This window comes from Lagopus leucura, unplaced genomic scaffold, assembly GCF_019238085.1.
Source record: "Lagopus leucura isolate 7727_CA_CO unplaced genomic scaffold, USGS_WTPT01 Super-Scaffold_100018, whole genome shotgun sequence".
NCBI classification, from domain to species: domain Eukaryota; kingdom Metazoa; phylum Chordata; class Aves; order Galliformes; family Phasianidae; genus Lagopus; species Lagopus leucura.
In genome coordinates, this window is record NW_024962272.1 from 13,407,877 (window position 1) to 13,432,438 (window position 24,562).

General features: G+C 38.3%; 1 protein-coding gene across 4 annotated transcripts in view; it reads left to right on the forward strand.

Annotated features, from left to right (window-relative positions):
• Positions 1-24,562, forward strand: part of DAPK1 (death associated protein kinase 1) — a 91,969-nt gene that overhangs the window by 14,801 nt on the left and 52,606 nt on the right. For all 4 annotated transcript variants that reach the window (XR_006180267.1, XM_042877401.1, XM_042877403.1 and 1 more), the window contains exon 3: positions 22,802-23,023. Coding sequence is in view for 3 of the 4 variants with exons in the window: in XM_042877401.1 (XP_042733335.1) it covers positions 22,802-23,023 (222 nt within the window). In the remaining variant the exon portion in view is untranslated. The remainder of the gene's footprint in view (positions 1-22,801; positions 23,024-24,562) is intronic.

The following is a 24,562-nucleotide window of genomic DNA, read 5'->3' on the forward strand; positions in this document are numbered from 1 at the left end:
GCTGAAGTTTTATTTTTTATTTATGGTGTCATGACTGCTTTCACGTTGTTCCAGAAATTTCCAGTGAATTCGGTTGATTAGTCACTTTTTCTTTGGAGGCACCAGTGTCGATCCTGTGTCAATACAGATTCGTAGCTGAAATTCCCAAGTGGCCAAGCCAATCAATTCTTCTCTGGGATGGGAAGGCTAAGTGGTAAAGGAGAATATGGGAAATAAATGTTATTCGTTTGTATTGCATTTCACATTACAGGGACAGCTATGTTGTTTTGACCATTCCATTTGCTTGAAATGGCCTCTGCAACCATTGCAGTGTAGCCCTCTTGTTTGTATTGGATTTGAATGTTGTTTGTCAGCAGTTAAGTGTTTGCATTTTTCAGCATAGGTGATCTGATGCTACCGCTGGCAAGTGAAAATACTGAAATGTATTAGTCTTCTAAACTTTGGTTTTTTTCTACTTCATAATTCAGGGAGGAAATCATATATAGGGAAGATTTTCTGACCTGTCTTCTTCTTTGTTTTGTCTGCGTTATTTCAAAACAGTGAACTTATGTTTCACATTAGTACAATTACAGTGGATTAGCTATGTAAAATCAATTTTGATGCTTCTAGAATAGTATCCTAAATGTAGTGAACTATATAGAATTTAATTCAGTTTCATTTTTTACCTTGACAGTAATGGACTTTCTGTAGTTGAGAAAAGCTGTGCACCATGGAAAAGTACTGGAGTTCTTGACTGATTAAAAGTGCTAGTAAATTGCTCCTTGGTAACACCATGTTGCATGACTATTAACTTCACCTTTCTTTTCAATAGGCCGATTTAAAGGAATTCAAATTTCAGAAGGTTGCAGTGAATAATTACTTGTTACTGAGAAGTCAAAAACAACGACAAAATACAGCTCTTATCTGACACTCCATATTTTTCTCTTGGGTTTCGCTGGCTAACATTAATTATTAGTATGTGGCTGGCAAAGCAGAAAATTTAAGGCAGTGGTTTTGCTGTCATGAATGGAATCTGAGGGAGCAGAAAATAAAAATGCTGTAGGTGTTGGAAAACATTTCTTGTTTAAAGAACAGTAGTATAAATAAAGTTGAAAACGATCTCAGATGTACTTACATTCTAGTTTGCCTACTTACCTGTAGTCTTACCTGTAGTCTCTTTTGCCTTTTTTTAGGGTATTGTCTCTCTAAATCTGCAAGAGGCAGATTTGGGATGTAAGGGACAAAAGCCTTGGGAAAACTTCAGTCTGTTACCATTTGATCCTAAGGTGTATGGTGGCTTTTTTCCTCTGTGGCATGTGTGAATGCTTTGTTTTTAAAATGAATGTTAGAGTTCTGATAGCTAGAAATAAGCTTTGATTTTTATGAGATCAGTTGGAGGCAAAATGTGACAGCAGGAACAAGTGGTTGAGAATGCAGGAGTGTAGGTAAGTATGTGCATAGACATTGCTGACCATTTGCTGAGACAGAAGAGGTGTTGCAGAGGAGATGCTTCCCACAGTGCCATACTCTACAGAGCTGCAACTGTGCTAACAATCCAGCACAATAAACCTGTGTGTAATGCATGTGATATTTTAACTGATTTTTAACATTAATGAATTATAAAAAATAGATATTTGAGGAAAACTGTGAAGGGAAAAAATTACAAATCCGTAATAAATTGCATAGACAAATCAATTACTCAACTTCATAATACCAATTTTTAAACTAGTCTTATGTCCCAGTTTACTTTGTGTTTGTTAGTGTGTGGCCTCTGCAGGCTCTAACTTCAGAGAAGAGCTTTAGAGTTCAAAAGGTACTACCTTTCCTGCCTTCATTTTATGAGTTCCAGCACTGACGTTTTTCATTTCACTCTGACAAGGTTTATTGCACTTACTAGTAGTGTTGCAGTTGGGGAAAAGAGTTTCAGCATTGCAGCATGAAAAAATATGTAAGGCTAGAAAAAATATAATTATTCCTAGATGTCAGTGTTGTTTCTCCATGATAGTGGTTTTCCCGTAGCATCTCTGGAAGTGGGTATTATCTTGTATACTCATTTTAACTCTGATACCCCTCTACTTCCAGTTACAAAAAAGTCATGTTTATGCTCAGGTACTGTTAGTCGTATTATCTACAGCCGCCTCAGCAGAGATGGCACTATCTTTCATGTGGGTGACATTTTAAGACACTCTATCATTGAGTTTCATCTTGCAGCCATTTTCCTGTCTCTAACAAAACCACCTTCTATCAATCTCTGTGAAACGGTTTTGTGCAGGCTTGTTTACTGCTGCAGAGTAACTTTCTTTTTTCCCTTGCAACTTGAATATAAGCTGTCAGTTAAATTATTATTTGCTCCTGTGCTGGTTCTATAGTATCCTAGGCCTAAGTTTAGAAATAACCTTTTTTCTTTTTTAATCATTGTATGATATTTTCCTGTGTCTCTGCTGCATTGGGGCTTGCTTTGTGCCACTGTTGCCAATAGGGCATATTTTTTTCAGGAACTTTTTTTGGAAGGAGTTTGTACTGTGGAGATCTGTTTATTTCTGTGTCCCTGATGCAGTTATGTCTGATTACTCAAAGCAGTGTCTATGCTTACCTTGTTCACTGTCCAGTGGAAGTCTGGAACTCACACACCTACTAGAGTTTCAACTTGTTTTCTCGAAATGTTCTTTACAAGCAAAAAAGCTTGAGATGGATTTCCTTTGTTGATGGAAGGTTTTTTCATTTCTATTTTTTGGGGACAGCTTTCAGAAACAAGCAGTAAATATCTTAAACCATGTGAAGTGAGTGTATTGAGAATGAGAGTGAGTTCAAGTCTAACAAATGCTCCAAAACAGCTCAGGCTTGCTGATGTCTTTATTTTGGTAATCAGTGCTGCCAATATAATGAATAGTAAATCAAAAGCTTTTCTGACTTGAAGATGTGACTGTATGATTTTAAACCAGAAGGTATTTAGGGATTCCGTATTCCATTTCACAGATATCTGTATCAAATTTTCAAGCTGATTTTTGACTGCCAAATCTGCAGAAGCTGTTATGCGTTATGGCAGCTGATCTGTGCTCTTTCCTCTGTCATCACCAACAAGCTATCACTTCAGCTATGTTTCCGCCAGATAGGCGGCCTGAAGGTTACACTGGAGTAGCACTTAAGCAAACTCATTAATTGTGAGGAAATTTTGCTGGTATTGCTCTGGGAGGCGTCTTCATTTGATGAACTCACATTTTTCCGCTTCTTGCAATTCTGTTACAAAACTTCCTTAGAGCAAGCAGCCACCTTTCAGCCATGCTGAGGCTGCGAGTCTGTAGCAATTCTTATTGTATGAGAGAAACACCCAATTTTGTGAGGGAGGGGGAATTCTGACAGATGGCTGCCACTCTGCAGGTTTAAACTTGCCTGCCACCACATTTTCTGTACAATCTGCCAAGACCATAACCCATTTTTTTTTTTTTTTTTTTTTTTTTTTTTTTTTTTTTTTTTTTGTCATTGCTTAGGACTGTACTGCATATAGTTGCTCCTGGCTGAAAACATTGGGTGCATCCTACAGGTTTTCATAACAAAACTGTATTCATGAAGTGAGAAGCTATATATCCAGAATGTTGTTCACATGTTAATAGTTGCCCTTCTAAAGTTGTATAAGTCCCTTATGCTCCAGGTCAGTTGCAGTAAGTCAAGTCCCAGACAGTAGATGAGCAAAGGCTGGTGTGCTTGGCAGAGCAGCAGATAGAGCCAGCTCACTTTTGCTGTGTACTGATATTTGCTTTCCTGTGTTATGTGAGCTGCCTTTGTCCTGTGAGTGGGAAAGAAAAGCAGTCAGTCATAGAATCATAGAATATCCCAAGAATATTATTGAGTCCAACCCCTGGCTCCACAAAGGACCACCCAAAATCCAAACCCTGTATCTGAAAATATTGCCCAAAGGCTTCTTGAAAGCTGGCAGCCTGGAGGGCCCTAACCCGTCCCTAACCCCCAGCTGCCTCTCTTCTGACACAGCTCCATGCCATTCCTTTGGGCCCTGTTGCCGCAGAGAGCAGAGGGAGCTGCAGCCACATGAGGCTTCCCCTCAGCCTGCCCTGCTCTGGGCTGAAAACACCCAGAAACCTCAGCTGCTTCCTTATCTGTCCTTCACCACCTCAGTGGCCCTAAGCAGCTGTGTGGACCATGGTGGAAGGCAGGGTATATGGATCAGAGAGGAGAAAAAGATGATGTTTCTGGAAATGTAGGCTTTCCTTTGGGGCAGAGTGAGTTTGTTTTTCATCCCATATTTATGTATCAGTAGAGCATCTCCCCCATTTTGTGAGATACATCCTGTGCTGTTCTCTGCTCTCATGTTGAATGCCAGTGTCTTAGGTGGCAGCCATAGGCAAAAGGTCTGCTGCGAGATGAGCCTAGGCAAGTTGTGGTGCAGACTGGACAGAGCCTCTCATTAGGCATGTAGTGTGCACTTTCTCCTGGGCTTCTGGAGGCAATGTGGAGCTGGCACCACTATCCACAAAGCTATGCCTGAGTGCTGATGTCACGAGGCGTGGCAGTGGCTGCCTTGTCCCGCATCCCATCAGACCCTTGTGTGAGGCAGAGCGATGGCCTGCTTCTGTCCAGACCCTGCCCCTGGCATGGCGTGTTCTCAGGTAGTCCTAAATCCATGAAGAGTCTGTTTCTCAAAATGGAAAAGGATAATTACAATTTATTTTTCATCCAGTTCTTCTGTAGAGTGAAATGTAGCAAATGCACTAGCGTACTCATCTCTGCTTGCTTGTATTTCCCCGCTGACATTTTCTCTTCCATTTAAAGGGAGCAGGGAGAAACCTCCAATCATGGCAATTTTTCTTAATCGGACACTTTAAAATGAAAAGGAAAAAAAAAATGAAGCATGACACTGAGGGCAGAGGTCATTGTGTTCATCTCCCTGTGACATTTGTGTTGAACTGAAAAGCTGGTGGCTGGCATTAGAAAAGGCAGGTACTTATACTGCTTGTATAGAAAATAGGTGCATGCTGAGAAACACCTGGTAACTTAATGTAACAGTTTTTGTTTGAGATTGTGAAAGAAAACTGTAGCAGAAAGTTTCTTTCTTTCTGTGAAAGAAACTGTAGCAGACCTTCCTAAGAGGAGCCTTGCTTCAGGCAAGGTTTCACATAATTCATAAAGGAATGATTTTTTTATGTTAGAAAAGGGAAAGAAATGTGTAATTAGAATTTGTGTTCTTGAAGCTAAGAAGAAATGTCTTGGTAAACTGCTTTCGTAACAGAAATGCAAGGAGAATTAGTTGCAACTTTGATTGCACTGTAAGACCTTGAGTCAATTCCATGTACTTCCTTTTGTATTCTGTATGGGAAAAACAATTTTTAAACAAGTGATATAAAGGAGAGCTCAGTAGTTAGTACCATTTAATATTTCAGGTATTTACATGAGAAATCTTTATGTAGAAAATCAAATATTAAAGCCAGCTATGGTTTCTGAAGTGAAATAATTCAGGGTTGTTTGTGTTTATTTATGCATGCCAAAATAAGTAGAAGCTCAAACAAATACATTTTTTAATAAAGACTGTCATTTATATTCAACTTTTTTTATTATTGTCATCTACAGAATTATCATTTACAGAAACATCTTACCAAAACTTCATAAGAGCGTGTCTTCATAAGAGTGTGTAGTTAAAATTAGCTGAATGCCCTTTATACCCTTGCAACATATCAAGAGGAGTACTCCGTAACTTTCTGAAATATCTGAAACTAATGACTGAAAGAGTAAATGCACTTAGCAAGTGATGAGTTAAAGTTTTTTGAGAAGTCATGACAGCAAAGTTGTTGCTGTGTGACAGATGGCAGCAGGAAGGCATTCTGACAAAATGGTGTCTGACATGAAAGTGTGTGTGAAGCAAAGGTGCATCACTGAATTGCTTAATTGATACCCATTGACATTCATTGATGCTTTCTGAACATTTATGGAGACCAAATGTGGATGTAAGCACGGTGAAAGTTGGACTATGTGGGCAACATTTTCCCCCTAGCAGCTATATTGTCATTGCATTTGTGAAACAGTGGGTTGTCTCCACTGGTACAGGATTTTATGAGCATGACACGCAGGCTCTTGTTGAAAGCTGATGAGGAAGGTAGGGAGGATAGAGTGAAACAAGACCATGTTATAACAATTCTACAGTGGAAAAATCTAAAAATATGCTCTGTGATGAAGAGCAAGGTTTCTGAAACAAATTCTGTCATTTATGCACTTCTCATCCCTTTTAATGAAGGGAGGAAAGAATTCTGTTTGCAGCTTGGAGTGGTTGTTATGCTCATGTCTCTATGGCTACATTTTTGTTCTGAGGTTTAACTCAATCTGAGTAGAAAGAGCTGTATTGCTGAAAGCTGTGGCTGATGTGTGAGTCTTCTGTAGACTGGCTGAATTACTGTAGAAAGTGAAACTTTTGCTCTGCAGTGTTACTGATTATAAATATGCAACTGTTTTGAATGACAGGTCTCCTGGCATCTTGTTATTCAAAGCCAAATTTAAAAAAACACTTTTTGGCACAGAATCTGAATTTTAGGAAACAACTCTTTTTAGCAAGGCTGATGTGAATTTGAGAGGTTTTTTTTTTTTTTTACTTCTGTTTATTCTCACTGTTACTCATTGAGCATAAAATGTGCATGAATTAATGAAAGTATATGTATGTTGCTTACACTGGTCCCCAATCTTTCCTTTACGTATCCCTTTACCATTACTAACAAAACAGTTTTCATGGTGTTTAGAAGTGTCATCAAAATATGCATGTGGGTTTTGGATTGCTTCATAATACTGACCATCAGTGTTATTAGGTCAAAGCTGTCTGAAGGTAGTTTCTGTGCTCTGCATGTGCTTGCAGAAATGCAGCTGGAGTGGAGTTGAGGTTCAGAGGATGCATTCATTACCAATGGAAATATAGTGAGACAGCTGCGGCTCCAGATAGCTGACTGTCTGTGCACGTGCTGCCTTGCAGCATAGCCCCAGTCCTGCTGTGCATAAGCAAGTGACTGCCTCTGGTTTGCTGAAGTTTCCTTAAGAGCTATGTAGCACATTTATCTTTCATCCAAATACAGCTTATGCTGGTTTTCTGGAAAATGAGCAACAGTTTACCACCGTGGAACTTAATCCTTAAGTACTTTAGATAATTATTGGAAGAATAAAAGTCTGAGTTGCAGTTCAAACTTCAGAGATTCAGGTTAGATCTGGATGTACTGGAGTGCTAGTGTTTCTGGAGGTCCTTTTTGTTCACATCACCTTGGATCTGGGTTACTGTGTCTTTACTTGTCTTTCTTGAGATGTGATTTTTCTACTTATGCACAGTGAGTAAAATATGGGTTTAGAGCATTTGAAAAAATACTTGTTTTTAACAATGAGCAGGTTTATATGCAGTATGAAATTAAAATATGGTAATTTCAGTATAGGTGGCTTAAGCAGTTTCTCTGCCTCAATAAGATCAACTTGAGTGCCTGCAAGTATAGAAAAAAATGTCATTTTTTGGATAGCAGCATTACTGTTGAGAATTGAAGCTTTTAACATTCTTTTATTATCTAAATGGATGTTTCTGGCTTTTTGATCACAGGTTAAAGCAAGCACTTATAGGCAAAAAGCATGTCTGTTAAAATCAGACAAGAAAAATAAGATAGTTTTGTAGAGGATATGGATACCATTAAAAGCCTGGATCACAAATGGATTGAGCCCCAAAGGATGGTAGGAGGGATATTATTTTATTTCAGTCAATTAGACTGAGCCAGTAGATGAATAAAATGATGACACACCTATCTCTCTTCTTAATCAGATACAAGCTTTTTCAATTTTCAATGATTTACTATTATCATGTTTTGATTCTGGAAGAGCTAACCAGTCAGCCCTCTGAAGAAATGGTATTCTCCCCTTTTGTCTAATTGCAGCTGGAATTCTAACTGAAGGTTTCATTCTTGTTCTACAAGTATCACTAACACAAGGAAAATGTATGCTTAACCTGAGCTTGTGTAATTATTCAGCAGCTGTGCTCCAAATTTGCTGTCTCTTTTGTGCTTCACAACAATGCTTTCCTACCAGATTCTACCAGAGGATAAAAACACTGTTTTAAATGAAGGGGCTGGTTTTGGCACAAGTGTTGTGTTGGTTTTTTTTTTTTTAATCCATTACTTCTGCAAGTACCCTATGACTGCTGTTTTCATAATATTCTAAAATAATCCAAGTGCTAAAGAAATCCACTGTCAAAGTTACATGGAGCAGTGATCTTTAGTTCAGCATGTTTCAGCACAGTATGTTTGAATGTAAAAATATATAGACTGAGCTGTTAGGTTGCAGTCTGTTTTTCTTGGAAGGAGAGATTGTTGTAGTTGCATTGTGTTAAGGGAGTTATGGGTGTTTTTGTTGTTTCTTTTTAAAAAAGGTTATCAGTTATCCTGCCCTTGGTATCCCAGCTATTGGATCTGTTCCATGTACTTAGACTGGAGAAAGTGTAATGCCTCAGCCTGTTCTGTCTTTGCAAAAACCTTTACAGAACGATACAGGTACTGCGAGTAAGGGCTTATATGGAGTAAGCCCAAGGAAAATGAATGCGCCACTTTAGGATAGCTTGTTCCATTTAGTTTGTTATGGGGAAAATGTTGATCCCAATCCTTATCAAGGGAATAAGAAAGAAATGGAAGGAAAAAAAATAAATAAAGATAAATTATATTTGCATTCTTGGAAGAATGTTCTATAGGAATTAGAAAAGATGTGAAACATCATACGTAGCAGAATTCCTGGAAGTGAAAGTATCTTGGCAAATATAGGAGTTTCAGATGGTTGTGCTTTAAATGGGGCTACGCTTCAAAAATTCTGGCCTTGCGCCCAAAAGTGAGTGGGTGAACATGCAAGAACTTCCTGCTGAAATACCATTGCCTCATGAACAGAATTTTCTGTGTATGTGAGATAAGGATCTGGGGAGAACACAGCAAGGAGGGGGGGAGAAGAGGCAGATGATATCCCTATTGCTTGTTATTGTTAAACAGCAGGATTTGTAGATTAATCTGTTTGCCAATGCTGCAGATTGATGGGTAACCACATGATGCCATCTGCTACCTAGCTAGTATGTTAAATTTAGATATTGCCCATGGATGTTTTTATTTTTCATTTATCTTTTAAGACACTTGTTACAAATGTTATTCAGCTATCAAATAAGAGAGGAAATAACTTGAAAAAGTAAGAATTTATTTTTTAAATGAGGTATGTAGAACTTTTTAAGTCCTTTATTTACAATTTACTCTCAATTTTTTTTTTATTTAGGTTACAGCAAATGATTTGCTTAAAACTGTATTTTAACTGTGCATGCACTAAACTGAATCCATTAGTAGGTCTGTAGTTGAGAAAGTAATAGGTCCAGTCTCACTGTTTTTCTCTGTGGAACAAATAAGCAAGTTTCTCTCCATGTAACAAGTTTAATGTGCTGGTGAAGTGTGAAGACCACGTTTGGGGTGCAGTTCTTCGATTAAACCAAGGGAAATGGCAAACCCTGGAGACAGCACTCAGTTTAATCTAGAAATAAGGCATAATTGATTGGCTTTGTCTGGTATTTCTTAAAGTATGTTTCTTTGTGCTGTGCCATTTCATTGAGAAGACAAGAAGGGCAGGTTGGAAGAAAACCAAGTGGTGCTGGGGACACAACACTGTGTGCACAGTGAGAAAAGAATTGTGAAAAAGATCTCTCTCCTATGAGGGATGGAGTTCCAATTCATGACTTTAGCTATGGCTGGGGAGGGGATGTTAGTGCCTGGCCATCCTGCTGGTGTTCAGCATGCCAGGGAGCACTGAGAGGAGGAGAAAGGGCCAGAAAGCATGAGGAGGAACTCATCGCATTTCCATGTTTTGGACACTGTATCTTTTCTGTCTGCCTAGATCCAGACAGGGATCGGAGAGGTGGACCTTGAGGCTGGAAGGGAAGGTAGGGATTACAGAAGTTTTGAATTAAGAGGAACTTAGTGAGGTGTATAACCAAGATGTTATAATCACAATATAATCAAGAGAGTAAGGCAAAGCAGACAACGATAACAAAAAGAGAATAAGTGGAAGAGCTTACCCTTCGGTTGAGCTCACCAGAAGATACCAAAAGAGGGGATCTCCAGAAGAGATCCTTCCTCTCTGGTAGCCAGCTCTTAAATAGGTCTAGGAGGGGTGGAGCCTGGCTCCACCCCTTCCGGCAGCACAGGCGAATTGCCTTCACCTGTGCTCCTCTGGCTGACTCATGGCTCGCCTCAGGTGATCAATCAGAGGTTCAGGCCGTGACTCAGCAGTTCCCATACAGTGAGGAAAATAATTACAGTGGACTGTCAGAAGAGTGAGGAGAAGGCCTTTCAGTTGTGTTACAGGATCAGGCGGAAAGTGAAGGTATTGAATACTGGAGATGAGCCTTTGGACCTGTGCCACTTGTTCAAAAATCTTTGTTTCAACAGAAGTAAAAGGCCAACAAGCAGTATTTTTTGTGCATTGCAAGCCTTCGACTTAGCCTACCGTTTGGTCAAGCTGAGTTTAAGATTAGATGTTAGATCGTATAAAAAGCAGAATTTCTAGCTTAAACTCTGAAATGACCAGGGGCTGTGTAGAAGTTTTAAGATGCATCTTTCAAAGCATTTTCTCCCGAGCAGGTGACTTTTGAAGGGCTTACTGAAATCACTCTTATACTATTGAGTTGTCATCTGCCAATTTGTGTTCGAGTGTGAACTTATTGAAAGTCTTGGGTAAGTTTCAATACTTAATATCTTCAAACTGTGATGAAATGCCCATATAAACCTTGACTGTGGCTTATAATGATATGCTTTCTGTGGCAGTTTGGATAATAAAATATTTATTGGAGTAAGAATCTTGTGTGTATGTGCAGTATTTAGTTTGTCAGAGCTTTCCTTTCTGTGCTGTAATTCCTCTATGATTCTTCATTGTTTCAGTGAAAACCAGTGATATCTTTCAGTAATCGAATTTGTGTTCAGTGCAGATAAAAAGCACTCAGAAGTGGTATGCTTCATGTAATTATTAAATTTGTTATTTCTATTTCTGATTTAATTATAATTTAATATCTGCGTATATTTTGGGTTATGTTTGGGTAAATAACAGTTTACATTTCCCTATTTTATGCTATATGATAAGTTAATCAAATATGTAAACATTCCTTTAATAAAGTATAGTTCAGTAACATCTGATTATATGTCAAGGAGATGGCCTGCATAAAGAAAATATAAATAGCCTCTGTTCCAAGCAGTACACATGCTGCTGTTCTTTGAGGTGTTTTCATAACTGCTTTCACATTGAATGGTGCAGTAAAGTATCTACAGCTTTGAGTTTCATGATCCCCTTTGCTCCCCAATAAAAAGTAACGTTCCAGGAATTGCTCTGAGCAGAAACATTTGCAACTTCACAGGGAGATGTGGTGTTATTCAGAGCACATTCTGCACACTGCACTGTTCAGTTTAGAGCTCTGGCTGGAAACAAAGCCTTGTATAAAGGGGGAAAATGTTGGAGCTCTCTTCTCAGATGGAAGAGAGGAGTACAGCCTAATTTAGTTAGTAGCAGCCACACTTGGCATGGTCTGTGCATCAGCCTTCAGGCTAAGTACATCAGCAGAAAGCAAATAATACAGGTTTTGTACTTTTTAATTTTTTTTATCCCCCTCCCCCCCACCCCCCTCCACCCCACTAGATTCTGCATTTCTAGCTAAAACCCTTCCAAGGACAGTAACCTAGTTACTGCATGCCAAGAGGGAGTATTCCAAATATCTAGATATTCACTCCACAACATAGTATGTGCAAGATATCATCAAAATATCAAAAAATATATCAGTCATATTTTATTTTTGTCCTGTTTCTACAATGCTCTTGTTGCAGTATACTGAGATTCTGGCACATTTACATGTGCATAAACAGTAAGTAAAAATGTTTACATGTGTTGGATGTGAACAGGCGGGAATAAGCTGAGTTTTTTTTTAAATTTGTTCTCTGTTCTACACACAAAATTAAGCCTAGTCATCACAAGACTACATCTTTATGTTAAACTCCTTATTTTCAGATGTGAGCAATTCACTGTTCATCTACAATTGAATTTTACTATTGAACTGCTGATACTTAGAATTAACTTATCCGACTCTGCCTAATGGCTTGTACTAGTTAATAAGTACTTTTGGTGCTGTGATTGTATGCACAGGTATGTACATGCATGCCTAAACAGGTTTTAACTTGTTTTTCATTGGCTGTGTTGGTAAAATGGTGTGATTGTTCTGTGAGTAGAAGGAGAAAATCCTAAGCAGATCAACATCTTCCTTTTAAACAGTGTTGTTGGGCCTGGGGAAGATGTATTGTTTTTACTTTCAACATGTGGGTGAAATATATGCGAAAAATATATTGGAAATACTCCGAATTTAGCTCTTCCTTCATGACAGTCACATGGAGTCGCTGATGACAGAAAAAAAAAAAAAGCAATGCCACACTCTCTTTTAGGAAGAGTAGGAAGGATGACCTGGGGTACTGCTGACCTGTCAGTCTCACCTCTGTGCTGGGGAAGATGAAAGAACAGATTCTCCTGGATGCTATGCTGAGGCACATGGAAGAGTGGGAGGTGATATGAGAAAACCAGCAAGGCTTTATTACTGACCGGTCCTGCCTGACTAACCTAGAGGCTTTCTGTGGTGGCTGATGTCATCTATCTGGACCTCAGTAAGGCCCCTATTCATTGCGTGTGGGTTGGACTAGGTGACCTTTAAAGGTCCATCCCAGTTCAAACGATTCTGAATCACCTGCGGTCAGACCCAACTGTTCAATCAGCTTCTGCTTAACAATAGCTGTTATTCTGGAGCACCCTGTTGGGCGAGATGTTGTCATACCAGAAGTTGTGCATGCATAACACTTCTTGCAGTGAATCTTGGCAGTACCAGTCATGCATTTTATTGTTTGCATTTATAATGAGGCCTGTGAAGTGCTGTAATACTGTGTGATAATCTGGTATTGTGAAGGCACTTGGTAGCGTAAGTATTTCATTTAAAACTGCTTATGCATACATGTACATGGCTCAAAAATAAGTCCCCTTCTTTCCATTTTTTTCTCTCTATTTTACTCCAAGATCTTGTAATTATTCCTCTAGAATTTTTTGATACACTAGTCAGATAAAACAAAGGGCAGAAGTATAGGTAACAGTAAGAAATATGGTATCTCTCTTCTGCTCTGTCATGGATACTGAAGTGCGCTTTCATGCTGTTATGTTGTTAATGTCCTTCCTTAGGACTAGAGACTCTTCAGGATTCTAAGAAAACAATTAAAAAACCACTTTTCTTTAAGCATTGTAAAAATCTAGAGAAGTCTTTATCAGCCTAATGAAACTGTAGAAAAATAGAGAACAATAAAGAACTCCAGTTCAATCTAATTTCAGGGTAGATTACGAATTTCTGCTGTGTACTTTTGCCTATGGATATGTTTGAAATATGTAATTTTAAAGTACAGTTTTAATTTTTAAAAATGTGTACGCTTAAACTCTACCCTATCTGCTTTTTACAGCATCTGAAACATCAAATTTTGGTTGTTTCATCTTAACCATCATCTATCACAAATAATGCCAGGCTGCTTCTCTCACCATTAATTTTACTAATAGCTTATAGTTACACTGTTCACTCTGTATTTGAAAAGGTGGTGGAGCAAAGATTTCAGTTCATTTGGGCAAAAAATTTGCAGCTGACTTTTATGCACCCTCTGTCTGGAAGTATTTCATATAGCAATAATACAGATTATTTTGAAAGTGGGTTTGTTACATTTGTTTGTTTGTTTGTTTATTCATTTTGCTTAGCATGTCATATGAAGAAAGCTGATGCTTTGGTGTAATCCCTTTAACTGAAGTATTTGTGTTCCTATTGGAAAATGATCAATGATTCATTGTCACATATGCTGGGTTATTGTATTGTGATCAGGGTTCTTCCAAAAGACTGTAATTTGACCCTGAAAGATGCTGTGATTTGACCCTGAAAGTCAGAAATTCAGGAAAACTGGGAGATTTTTCTTGAGTTAAAAAGTACCTAAACACATCTATGTATAACAAGGAATTTGAAAGTTAGAAATAATTCACATCAGAACACTTGCTTTGCTTTAGGGGTATGATGCACTTCCCTTTCCTTATTCTTCTTGCTCTTTTTAGCTTTGCTGCTTTCTAGAATATTTCTGAGGAATGTGTATCAGCTTCTATTTTACTGATGAGTAAAAGTTACAACTTAATTTAAATTCTTTAAATGTCAGAAACATTCGCATAGCAAGATCACATAACATATTCTTCTGCCTTTGTACTTATAGTACTCTTCTGTTTTTATGGTCAAATTTATTTAGATTCTTGTATGTGCTTCTCTGTATCAGTAGTAGCTGGAAAAGGCTGTCTTCGTAGCAAACCATTGGATTTCAGCAGCCTCATTCTCCTCCTTGTTCATTCATGTAGTGTTTCAGTATTATTTTCTCTTCAGCTTGATGCTAGGAGATGCTATATAGTGTTCAGCTCCTCTTCTGGCTCTTTTCTGATGTACTGCTGTTTCACATGTCTCCTGAATTTACTTCTGGCTTTGTGCTGTGACCAGTGCACCCTTTTTCAGAGCGGGTTTTTGTGTGCAGCAAAAATATGCATGTGGTGATTGGGTACTGCTCCTCCATATTAGAAGGCTGCCAAGTACTTAGTGCATTGCCAGCTTAGGCACTGGGCAGTTTTTGGGAAATACTTTTTTAAGCCAGAGACACAGAGTAGACAACTGCACTGTCAAATGAGAGATTTGTGTCTGTGAGTACTTAAAGTGTAAGCTTGTTACTTAAGGATTGTTTAGCCAGAGCTGTTTCAATTTTTTGTTTTGTTTGTTTTGTTTTTCATAGGAAGTTTAAAAAAAAGAAATAAGAAAAGCAAATAGCTTAATCATCTGTCCAGCATCCTTCAGATACAGACACCCTGCAGTGCTCTCTCGTTTTGTTTGCCATCTCTGTTCAAAGCTCTGGTATTTGGGAGACTAAATGCTACTGCCATTTTCTGTTTCCCTACCAGTGAATTAAATGTTGCAGAGCAAGGGAAGGAACGCAAACATTTTGAGCACTGAATAAGCACTTCCACCTTTCAAAGCCTAAGCAAATGCAGTATGAGTAAACTAGCCTGCCCTACACTAATTCTCCATATGGCTGCAAAATTAATAATGTGATTTGGAGATAAAACAGGGGAATTGTGCCCTTTTTTCCCCCCCCCTGCTCTGCCCTCCATGTGTCCATGCACATGTATCTCAGCTTCTTCATCCATCGAGATTAGAGAAGATTGTGCCTTGAGGCATAATGCTGGCAGTGAGCGTAGTTGTGTTTGAGCATGGTGAATGTGGACTGCCACCACCGCTTTCCTGCGGTGATTGCCAGGAGTGCTCTCTTCAGCAGATGACTTACCCTGCCCTATTAGTGTTGGTGGTAGCTTATCTCTTCAGTTGGGCAAGTCTAACACTTTGCACTTAAGAGTCACTGGCTCACATGCAGGACAAGCTTTCAAGTGCTTCTTAATGTTTACCCTGTTGTGCAAAACTGCGAAGAAGTGGTAATGGAAAGGGATCACCTGGATTCCAATTTGGCATTGTAGCGGAGCTGAAAACATAAGCCTTATTTGCAAGACTTAGAACATGGAGAGAGATCTGATGTATTTATAACCCTTTATGATTTCTAGAGAAACTGGCTTTTCCTTTGAAAAAAGCTTACTTAGGTGCTGATACCTTCCTCAGAGTTTGGTGAGAATTAATCTGTTTAGCAGGAAAAACTCAGATATGCTCTACCGTGACAGAACATGAGAGGTAGTGCTGACTGATGGACTGAGCTGACAAAAAGATGTGGAGGTGGCTGTTGTTAGCAAGAGCAAGTGAAGGATGAGTTCCCTTGCTCAGTTGTGCATTCCCCTTAGTGTCTTGTCATATTCCCTACGGTTCATTTTCAGAAGAAGCCTTAGAGAATGTTAAGCCATTAGAACAAAGACAATTATAAAAATACATTTTTAAAAATTCTCTTAAAAAAAAAAAAAAAAAAAAAAAAAAAGAAAGAAAGAAACAGTCAGAGGCATGTGATGTCTGCATAGGTTATAAAACCCATGGCAGATCTAGGAAATTGAAAATACAAAATAAACTTCACCAGTTTAGGAAGCAATATTGCAGGTGATTCTGCTGGGTTTATATTATATAGCTGCTTTCATTTCAATCTGTAATGAAGCAATAAACATTGTTTTTCACAAGTCCACAATATAATGTTTTTAAAGCCTGTATCTTCACAGTATAGACATTCTTTGTGCAGGGGACAGCGTATTGCAAAAGTATCTGACATGATGAAAAATACAGAATTCTCAAAATTGAAGGTGTGTTTCCACATTACAAAAGGTTTCAAGTTAGAGAGAGGTATACCAGTAGGTAATTGTTTCAGTCACAGCAGTGAAAATCAGAACATGCAAAAAACAGAAATGCAGTTACCGCATGGAAGTATAATGTGCAACATCCCTGGACTTAAATCCTATAAAGATCATTTTGTACGCTTCAAATGCTGTGGTGGTTTTACATAAGTAGCTGCAATAGGAGGAAGCAGTTTCTGTTAAAAGGTATCGACTATCACGACACTTGCTTTATCTGAAGTACCTGTTTAATGCTACATCAGTGTCCTTTCTCTGAAGCAACATGAGTAGATCCACTGATCCCTGAGGAGACTTCTCATTTGTTCAGATTATCTTCAGTTCTTTGGGGTGAAGATGGGGGGTAGGGGGTGGGGTGGGGGGGGTAAGGGAGAGGGCTAAAAACCAATCACCAGCTCAGTTGGCCTTCCCTGCTGCAGTGCTGTGAGAGAAATTGCCAGCTGTGTTTTGAATTTGTGGATGGCTACTTCAGCACAAGTAGCGTGTCAGCTTTCCAGGAACAGGACATAAAAACTGGGGAGAGGATGTTTGCTTTTCCATTTCTGAAAACATCTGAAGTAGAGATCAAGAAGAGCTCAGAAGAGAGAGGAGGTGTGAGGATGTTTGTAGTCTGCTAGCAGCTGTTCTTGTGTGGAAGCAAGTAGCTGAGTGATTGACTTGCAACCTAATGATATTATTTGAGTGTCTTTTCATTGGGTAAGTATGATTTTTAAAAGGAGAGCAGTCAAATAGTGAAAGAAGTAATATTTGAATCTTGATACATCACATTGTCAGAGCTGAGTAATGAATACCAAGTTTATAACATGCTTTTTTAAAAAAAAAAAAAAAAAAAAAAAAAAGCACTAAATATTAGGAACGTACTGAGACATTTTGTTACTATTATCAGTGTAACGTCCCTTCTTTATTCACTTTCTCTGCTTCCATTAGTGCAGTCCATCTCAGATAGTTGAATGAGTAATTCCTCTACACCTGCACATCTATGGCAATAAGTATTAGAAACTGGTCTCTGGGGCTTGCTTCAGTACCTTCTTGCTCAATTTTCACCTCTTTTGGAAGGTTCTCCTTGCAAGAATTTTTCTCATTACAGAAGCAACTAATCTGCAGCTAGTCTAAACCTGCAGGTTGGGGCTGGACAAGAGTACAGGGTTTGGAACAGGTGACGAGTCTGCTACCCCTAATCACTACGATCATCCCTTTGAAAGGGAAGGCACTTATAACACTGAACCTCCTTCCAAGGAAAATAGATTCTAAAACATCTGTGTCTGCAATTAAAACTGTTTATAATTCATGCTAGTGCTTGTTCTGTGATCTCGCTGATCCAGGACCAATGAAAAGTGGTGTGTGTGTGTGTGCTGTATTGAGGATATTGTCACTTTCCATAATTTTTGCACTTATCTATATGTATTATAAAGGATAGCACACATTGTCTTTATGATATAAAAATGACAGAGAAATACAATGATGAATAGGCCAGTAAGATAGTACTTGTTCAAGAGTGAGTCAGAAAATTCACTGGATGTGTAAGCTTCATGCCAAGTGTCCTGAAAAGAGTGGATTCAGGCTAGCAATTAGCTATTGGTTGAGTAAGAGTTACAAAATTGTGAAACAAATTACTGTTATTAGCAGAAGTATTTGTTCTCTCGTCAAGCTGTCATTTTCACTGTTGAACCTGCTTCTGCCATGTGGAAAAAAATGTCGGATATTTTTTCTATGAGGGCTTGTTTCTTTAATGTAATTGTCCCCTGTACTGACAATGGTCTTTGTGACCTGGCCACTTCAAATCAAACCTGCAAAAGCAATAGAAGCTGTAAAAACTCAAGTGCTTTTTTTCTGTCTTTGAAGAGGCTAAATGAATGAATGCTGGATCTGAAATAAAAGATCAGCAGGAGAATGTGTAGGAATATGAATATAGCCTATACAGGGCTGACTTACACCAGCTCTATTGCTGCAGTTCTACAGTTTAAAGTCCAGTAAATACCCTTTGATTTAACACCTCCTTTGCTTTTAAGGGAGCTGTAAAATAGCAGGGCTTAGAGAACTCTGGAGTGAAATAGCCCCTTTGATTGCAGCTTAAAAGTGATCTGCAAGTAGAGCATTTAATAACAAACAACTAATTGTGGGGTATGTGCTGAATAGCAATAAGAAGGCTGTTGAATAACTGGCACTTAATCTAGATAACTGTTTGTTGATAATTTTCTTGTACTGGCAAAGATTCCCAGAACCCCACATCCTGATGAACTGTGGGTGGGAGCAGTCTTCAAAGTAATTTGATTTCAAGCAATATACTGGCCATCTGATAACACTTTTTTACTGTGGTATACCCTGTGTGGAGATATCCTTGAAACAGTTACAGCTTGAGGAAAAAAAGACTGAAAATGCTACATAGCTCAGAAGAGAGGAGATCTACTAGCCTGAGCTGATCTCCTTTATTTCAGTGCTTCAGCCTCATGCTGTGACACGATAGTTGACTCATCACCAACATCAGATTGAAGAACTCTTAACCTTAAAGGCATCATAAGCACGATGCGTCTTTGTGGAATGGGGGGTATTGAAGATCTATTGACACCACAGAGAAATTATCTTTCTTTAGTTTACAGATCTACAACTACTGACGTTTAAAATTATGTGCAGAATGTTTTCTGTTTAGAAAGAAGTCCAAAATGCATTGCTATCTTCACTGAAGAAACAAAAAAAGAAAAAAAATATGGACTAAAGGAAAAAATATCAGAAATTCAGGTGTCAGAATTCTTCAAACACCAGCAGTGCAAGTCTTTTCAGTGAGAAGGGCTTCTCCGAAAGTGGTTCCTCCTGTTTTATTGTATTGGCCCATGATGTCAGAGGTTGGATGTTGTTGGCATGGCAGTAGCAGTTGAACCTTCCCACCAGTATTCCGTTATGTGTTGTTGCCATACAGATGGCAACAGTGGGGCAGTCTGACAAAGTGGATGTATGTCTGAAGCAAAGGGGTGCCACTGAATTCCTCCATATAGAAAAAAATGACACCCATTGACATTCATTGATGCTTGCTGAACATTTGTGGAGGCTAAATGGTGACGACTGTGGCCCCTTGTTCTAAACATCTTTGCAGATTGTTACAGGTGGCATGAAGGCTTGCTCATCTCTGGTAAAAAGTATGGTGACTATACTGAAAGATAGTGTTTTGTAGGTGGGACTTAACTCTCTGAAATAGTCTTATTGTGTTCTTTTGTATCTGTTGTCATTTCCATGGAAATAACTAGAAGTTATTACTTTTGAAGCAACCTATGTACATGACTCTTAATCCCAGTCTGTTTTTCAATTTTATTAAATCTTCTTAGATACCAAAATGTATTGTATATCCACATACCTCAGTGTTACTTTTTAGCTGCAGCCTTTCTTAAGCCTGATGTTAGTAGTGATTGTTTTACCTTTTTTTTTTTTTTTTTTTTTTTTTTTTTTTTCACTATGGTAAAGCAGTAGCTGTTGTAAAACTTCCGAGGAGAGTGTTGAAAAGAAAGTGGCTAACCTTAATATTTTTATGATTGAAAAGGTCTTATATGTTTCCTTACTCTGACTAATAGCTATTCAATTGTTTTGAGAGTAAAGTGGTTTTTTTTGCCTTTTTTGCAGTGGGTACCTACTGTTAGAAGAGGAGAATAAGTATTATGTGTGCACACATGCAGTGTAAATTCTAAGCTTCTTGGAGCTGCAAATCACTTAGCTGCAAAATCATTACTAATGTGCTGTTTGAGCGCAGATAAAACCTCAAATCTGTGGGGGAAAAAAAATGGTAATAGCTTAAAATCATGTTGTAGGTGTCTCACTTATGCAAAGATTGGCATTCTTTTAAAACACGGGGGAAAAAAAAAAGCCATTTTTTGTTACTGGGCAGAGAATGCTTTTGTCTAGCCCTAGTATTTTTCTCCCTATGTTATGGAGAGATGAGGGTGTTTTTAACAAGCTCTCCTTTAAAGGAGTAACTAGCTTGACAAGAATACAATTCCCAGAATTTGTCTTGTTTTCTGTTTAGCTTGGTGGAAGTAACTTCTAAGTACTTTAGTAGAGCCCTGGAAAATAAATTAAAAGTAGAATAGAAAGTGTAACAGGAATTTTGTGCCCATTGGGATTAAACCAAAGATTACTTACCCTTACTGCTTGCTGCTGGCAGTCTTTCTTTACAGAGTCGTTTAATTTTGTGTGTACATATTATGTGGTGTGCGGCATTTTTATCCCATGATCAGCTCCCTAGATGTCTGCATAGCACTCAAGCCTGTGGATGAATCATAAGCAGAAATATTTTGTTTCTTCTGTTGCGCAGTTTAGGCTTAGAGGTAGAAAGCCAGTTGGCCAAAATATGAAGAGGAACTTCTTACTTCCTTCTGACCCTTGAGTTGGACTGTATTGTAGCAATGCTTGTGTCTGATGCCTAACTTCGCACTTGCTCTGGAGCTTTGAATTTTCTGAAATGTGGCTTGCTTTTTCAATAATACTAAATACCTCTATCTCTAAACGTGTACATGTTGTGTGAGAGAGTGAGAGAATTACAGCTTTTCTTTTCTATAAGCAACAGCACTGGGCACCGTGCACGCACTCCACCACAGCAGGACAGATAATTGAGTGCATCCTCTGCCCTGACTTGCTGTCCTGTACACAAAACTGTGCTGATCCTGGAGACCAAACCTTGTTGTGGAGCTGAACTGAACTAAGCAAAAAGGGCTGAGGTACCTTAGAGTGTCTTTTCTGTCCCTCTGCTGCTGGTCTAGGACAACACAGATCTTCCAGAGGTCCTGTACCTTGTATCCTGGTTCTGTATGAGTGTCCAAGATCATCTCAGATGACTCTCATTAGCTAAGTTCAGGATAATAATGTACATCTTACGCCTAATCAGAAGGAGGATACAGCCAGCACAGCCCAAAGCACAGCTCTGCTCACTACCATTTGAATGTTTTCAGGCCCTGTCAGGCAAATTGGGCCCTTGACAGGTTTGAGTAGTACAGCTCTATCTTTAGAACAGAGATATACAGGGGAATAACAAAGTATGCAGCAGAATTTTTAAGAAATCCTTGCTGTAAATATTTTTTTCTCAAGGGACATAATGTCATCTTACAAATTCATGATTTCATGAAATTGATTTCATGGAATGTTGATGATAACACTGAAGTAAATCCAAATCTTGAAACTTAAATGGAATGTTTCTCTCAATGTTTACTTCTCTGGCTGCCCATGGCAGAGTTCAAAGTCTCCCCTGTAATTGCTGGCTACTCCAAAGCCTTTCTAGAAGGTGAAGGTTGATGTCTCTGCCCAGTCTTCTGCAAGGAAGTCGCTCAGTGTTGCCCCATAGCGTGTCCCAGCTCAAGATACTTTGTCACTCAGGTTTAAGTGTGGTGATAGTGGCAACCCAACAGCAGGATCCAGCCCTCCAAATTCGTAAAACACAAATGTGATTTTTGCTCTTATGTTGATTTGTGGAACCATTAGATGATATGAGTTGGAAGGGAACTTAAAGATCATGTACTTCTAGCCACCTAGCATGGAAGTTGGCCAATTATATAATACTGCTTTTATCAGTTATTGGCTATTTTCGGTCTGTCATACACTTCTTAGTTGTCTACTTACTTCATTAGTGTACTTTGCCTGAGCAGATTCTCAGTGATGTAAACGGTGTAATGGATTGTATTCACATATGAAAGATTCCCACTTGGCATCACTTAAGTGATGCCCTTTCAGCAGGTGATGGATCATCTTGCAGATCTCTGCCAGTTGTAATTAATCAACTACCGGTACAAGATAGCTCACCTTTTCAGGTACTGATGGGAGTTGCGCGTGCTTATGTTACACCTCTGCACAGATATCCGATCCTACTAAGCTTGTCTTTGGTTTATCCTTTGCTATGAATCTACTTCAAGGGTCACTTTTTTGCTTAACTTCAGAAATTTAGAAATTGAAAAACTTCAGAAAACTTTCTCATTGATATCCAGTAATTCTTTGTACAGTGAAAAAAAACAACAAAATTTCTGGAGAACCCTGAGCGAGAGTTTAAGAAAACTTAGGAAGAATATTTAATAGTATTAGAAATCCTCTTCTTGCTTTAACATAGCACTAGATTCTTGGGGAACAAAAAATTACTTTCAGCGTGAGTGAAGACGGAGAAATGCAGAACTTTCCCCCACTAATTCCCAAAGCACATATGTGTCAAAAATCTAATGGCCTGCACAGGCAGCATTTTTTAGTTACGTATGCTGAAATGTGGGTATATATGCATGCCACATGTCTGTAGAATTCCAGAGTGGGTTTGATTTTTTCAGGTATTATTCTGGTTTTCACAAAAAACAGATACATATTTCAGCAGTTAGTAAGTTGGAGTCACAGCTGTTTCTCCCTGTAGTACCACGTAGAAACTATTCCAGTTCTAACAATCTCCTTCTCTTTCTTTTTTCTTTTTCAGTGGACAGTTTGCTGTAGTGAAAAAATGCCGTGAGAAAAGCACTGGTCAGCAGTTTGCAGCAAAATTCATCAAGAAACGGAGAACAAAATCTAGCCGACGTGGCGTGGGCCGCGAAGATATTGAGCGAGAAGTCAGCATTCTCAAGGAGATTCGACACCCTAATGTGATCACCCTGCATGATGTTTATGAGAACAAAACAGATGTCATTCTTATTCTGGAACTGTAAGTGACTCTATGTATGGGGAAGAATGACAGATTTTTTTGTGTTGTTATTTTAAAGAAATGAAGGTACTTTAAGAATGGTGATTTAATGAGTCTTTCTTACCACCCGAAGGTGAATGATAATAGCCTGAGGGTTCTTTTTCTTTATATTGGAGTTGTCGCTTCCTGATTTATACATCTGTTTTTCACTCTAAGTGTGTTACAGTGGTTAAATAAGTACAGTATACTTAATATTTTTTTGAACCTATTATTTTTATCATCATTATTGTTCTAAATCCAGAGCAGTGTAGAGCTCAATGATTTTAAGATTAGAGCAGAGGGAAGTACAGATTCTGGATGGAGGTTAGTTTAGCAAATTTTGTGGTATTTTGTTTTGGTGTAAAGCAGCGTCACTGAATTTATTTATTATTTTGCCCACGTAACTGAGAGTAGAATTCTCACAGTTCTTTCCTGTTGAAATGTAAACTGAACTTTCATATCCTTGTTTTAGTTCCCATTTTTTTTATCCAGTTATTTGCTAATTGACTGAAGTAACTGTGTTAGCAGAGATCACTTTGCTGCTTGGAGCCTGAGCTCAGGTTCTTCAAAGGCTGCAAGTTCTCTAGCTAATCAGTATTTACCCTTCACAGCTTGTCAGTGTCTGCTTGTGGGATATGCATGTCTTTAATTTGTTTAGATGCCTAACACAGGCTGTATTATTGCCATATTTGTTCCATACCATTTAAATGTTTCAGAATGTGTATTTCATGCAAGCAAATGCATGTGACTTGTGAGAATCTTGGGCAATACTTCTCTTTTCCTTTGCTGTTCATGTGATTTTTTTTTTTTTTTTTTTTTTTTTTTCTTGTACATTACATCCTTTTGTTTACTGGCTTTCATAACTGATAATTCCACATACCTTATAAGGATACTTCAGTGTGGCATGTTTTCAGTTTCAGTGTACATGTAGATTTGCAGTAGAGATTTCATAAACTGCAAATTACCTTCTGGAGTTATGCTCTAGTTGTTAGCGATAATGTATACACTGTAATACATGAAAACATTTTTACGCTTCTTTTAGTCCAGCATGTGATTGCTTATTGTAATACTTGCTATTGTCTGGGTGTTGGCTTCTTTAGTTTCAGATTTACACATTTGCATTAGTTTGAATTTGTGTAGATGAGAATTCTTGCAAAAAACTGAATAATCAACTTGTAAAAAGTAAGAACTTTGTAGTTTCTGTCAGAAGACCTACTACTACTGATGCTCAAAGCTCTTTAAAAAAAAAAAAAAAAGTGTAATAAATACTTAAAAAAAAAAAAAAAAAAAAATTACCTTGATTTCCCTCCCCTTGCTCTCACATTCTTCTTATATGTAACTTTACTGTTATCATATTGCTTCTTCTACACTTTTCTGTTCTGTAGTCTGTCTACATGAAAGTCCAGCGTCCTGTACTTGAGCCATGAAGAAAACTCATTAGCTGCAGATAGTGGTAGGAGGAATGGAGCTATTCCTCTCTTTTTTTTTTTTTTTTTTTTTTTTTTTTTTTTTTTTTTTTTT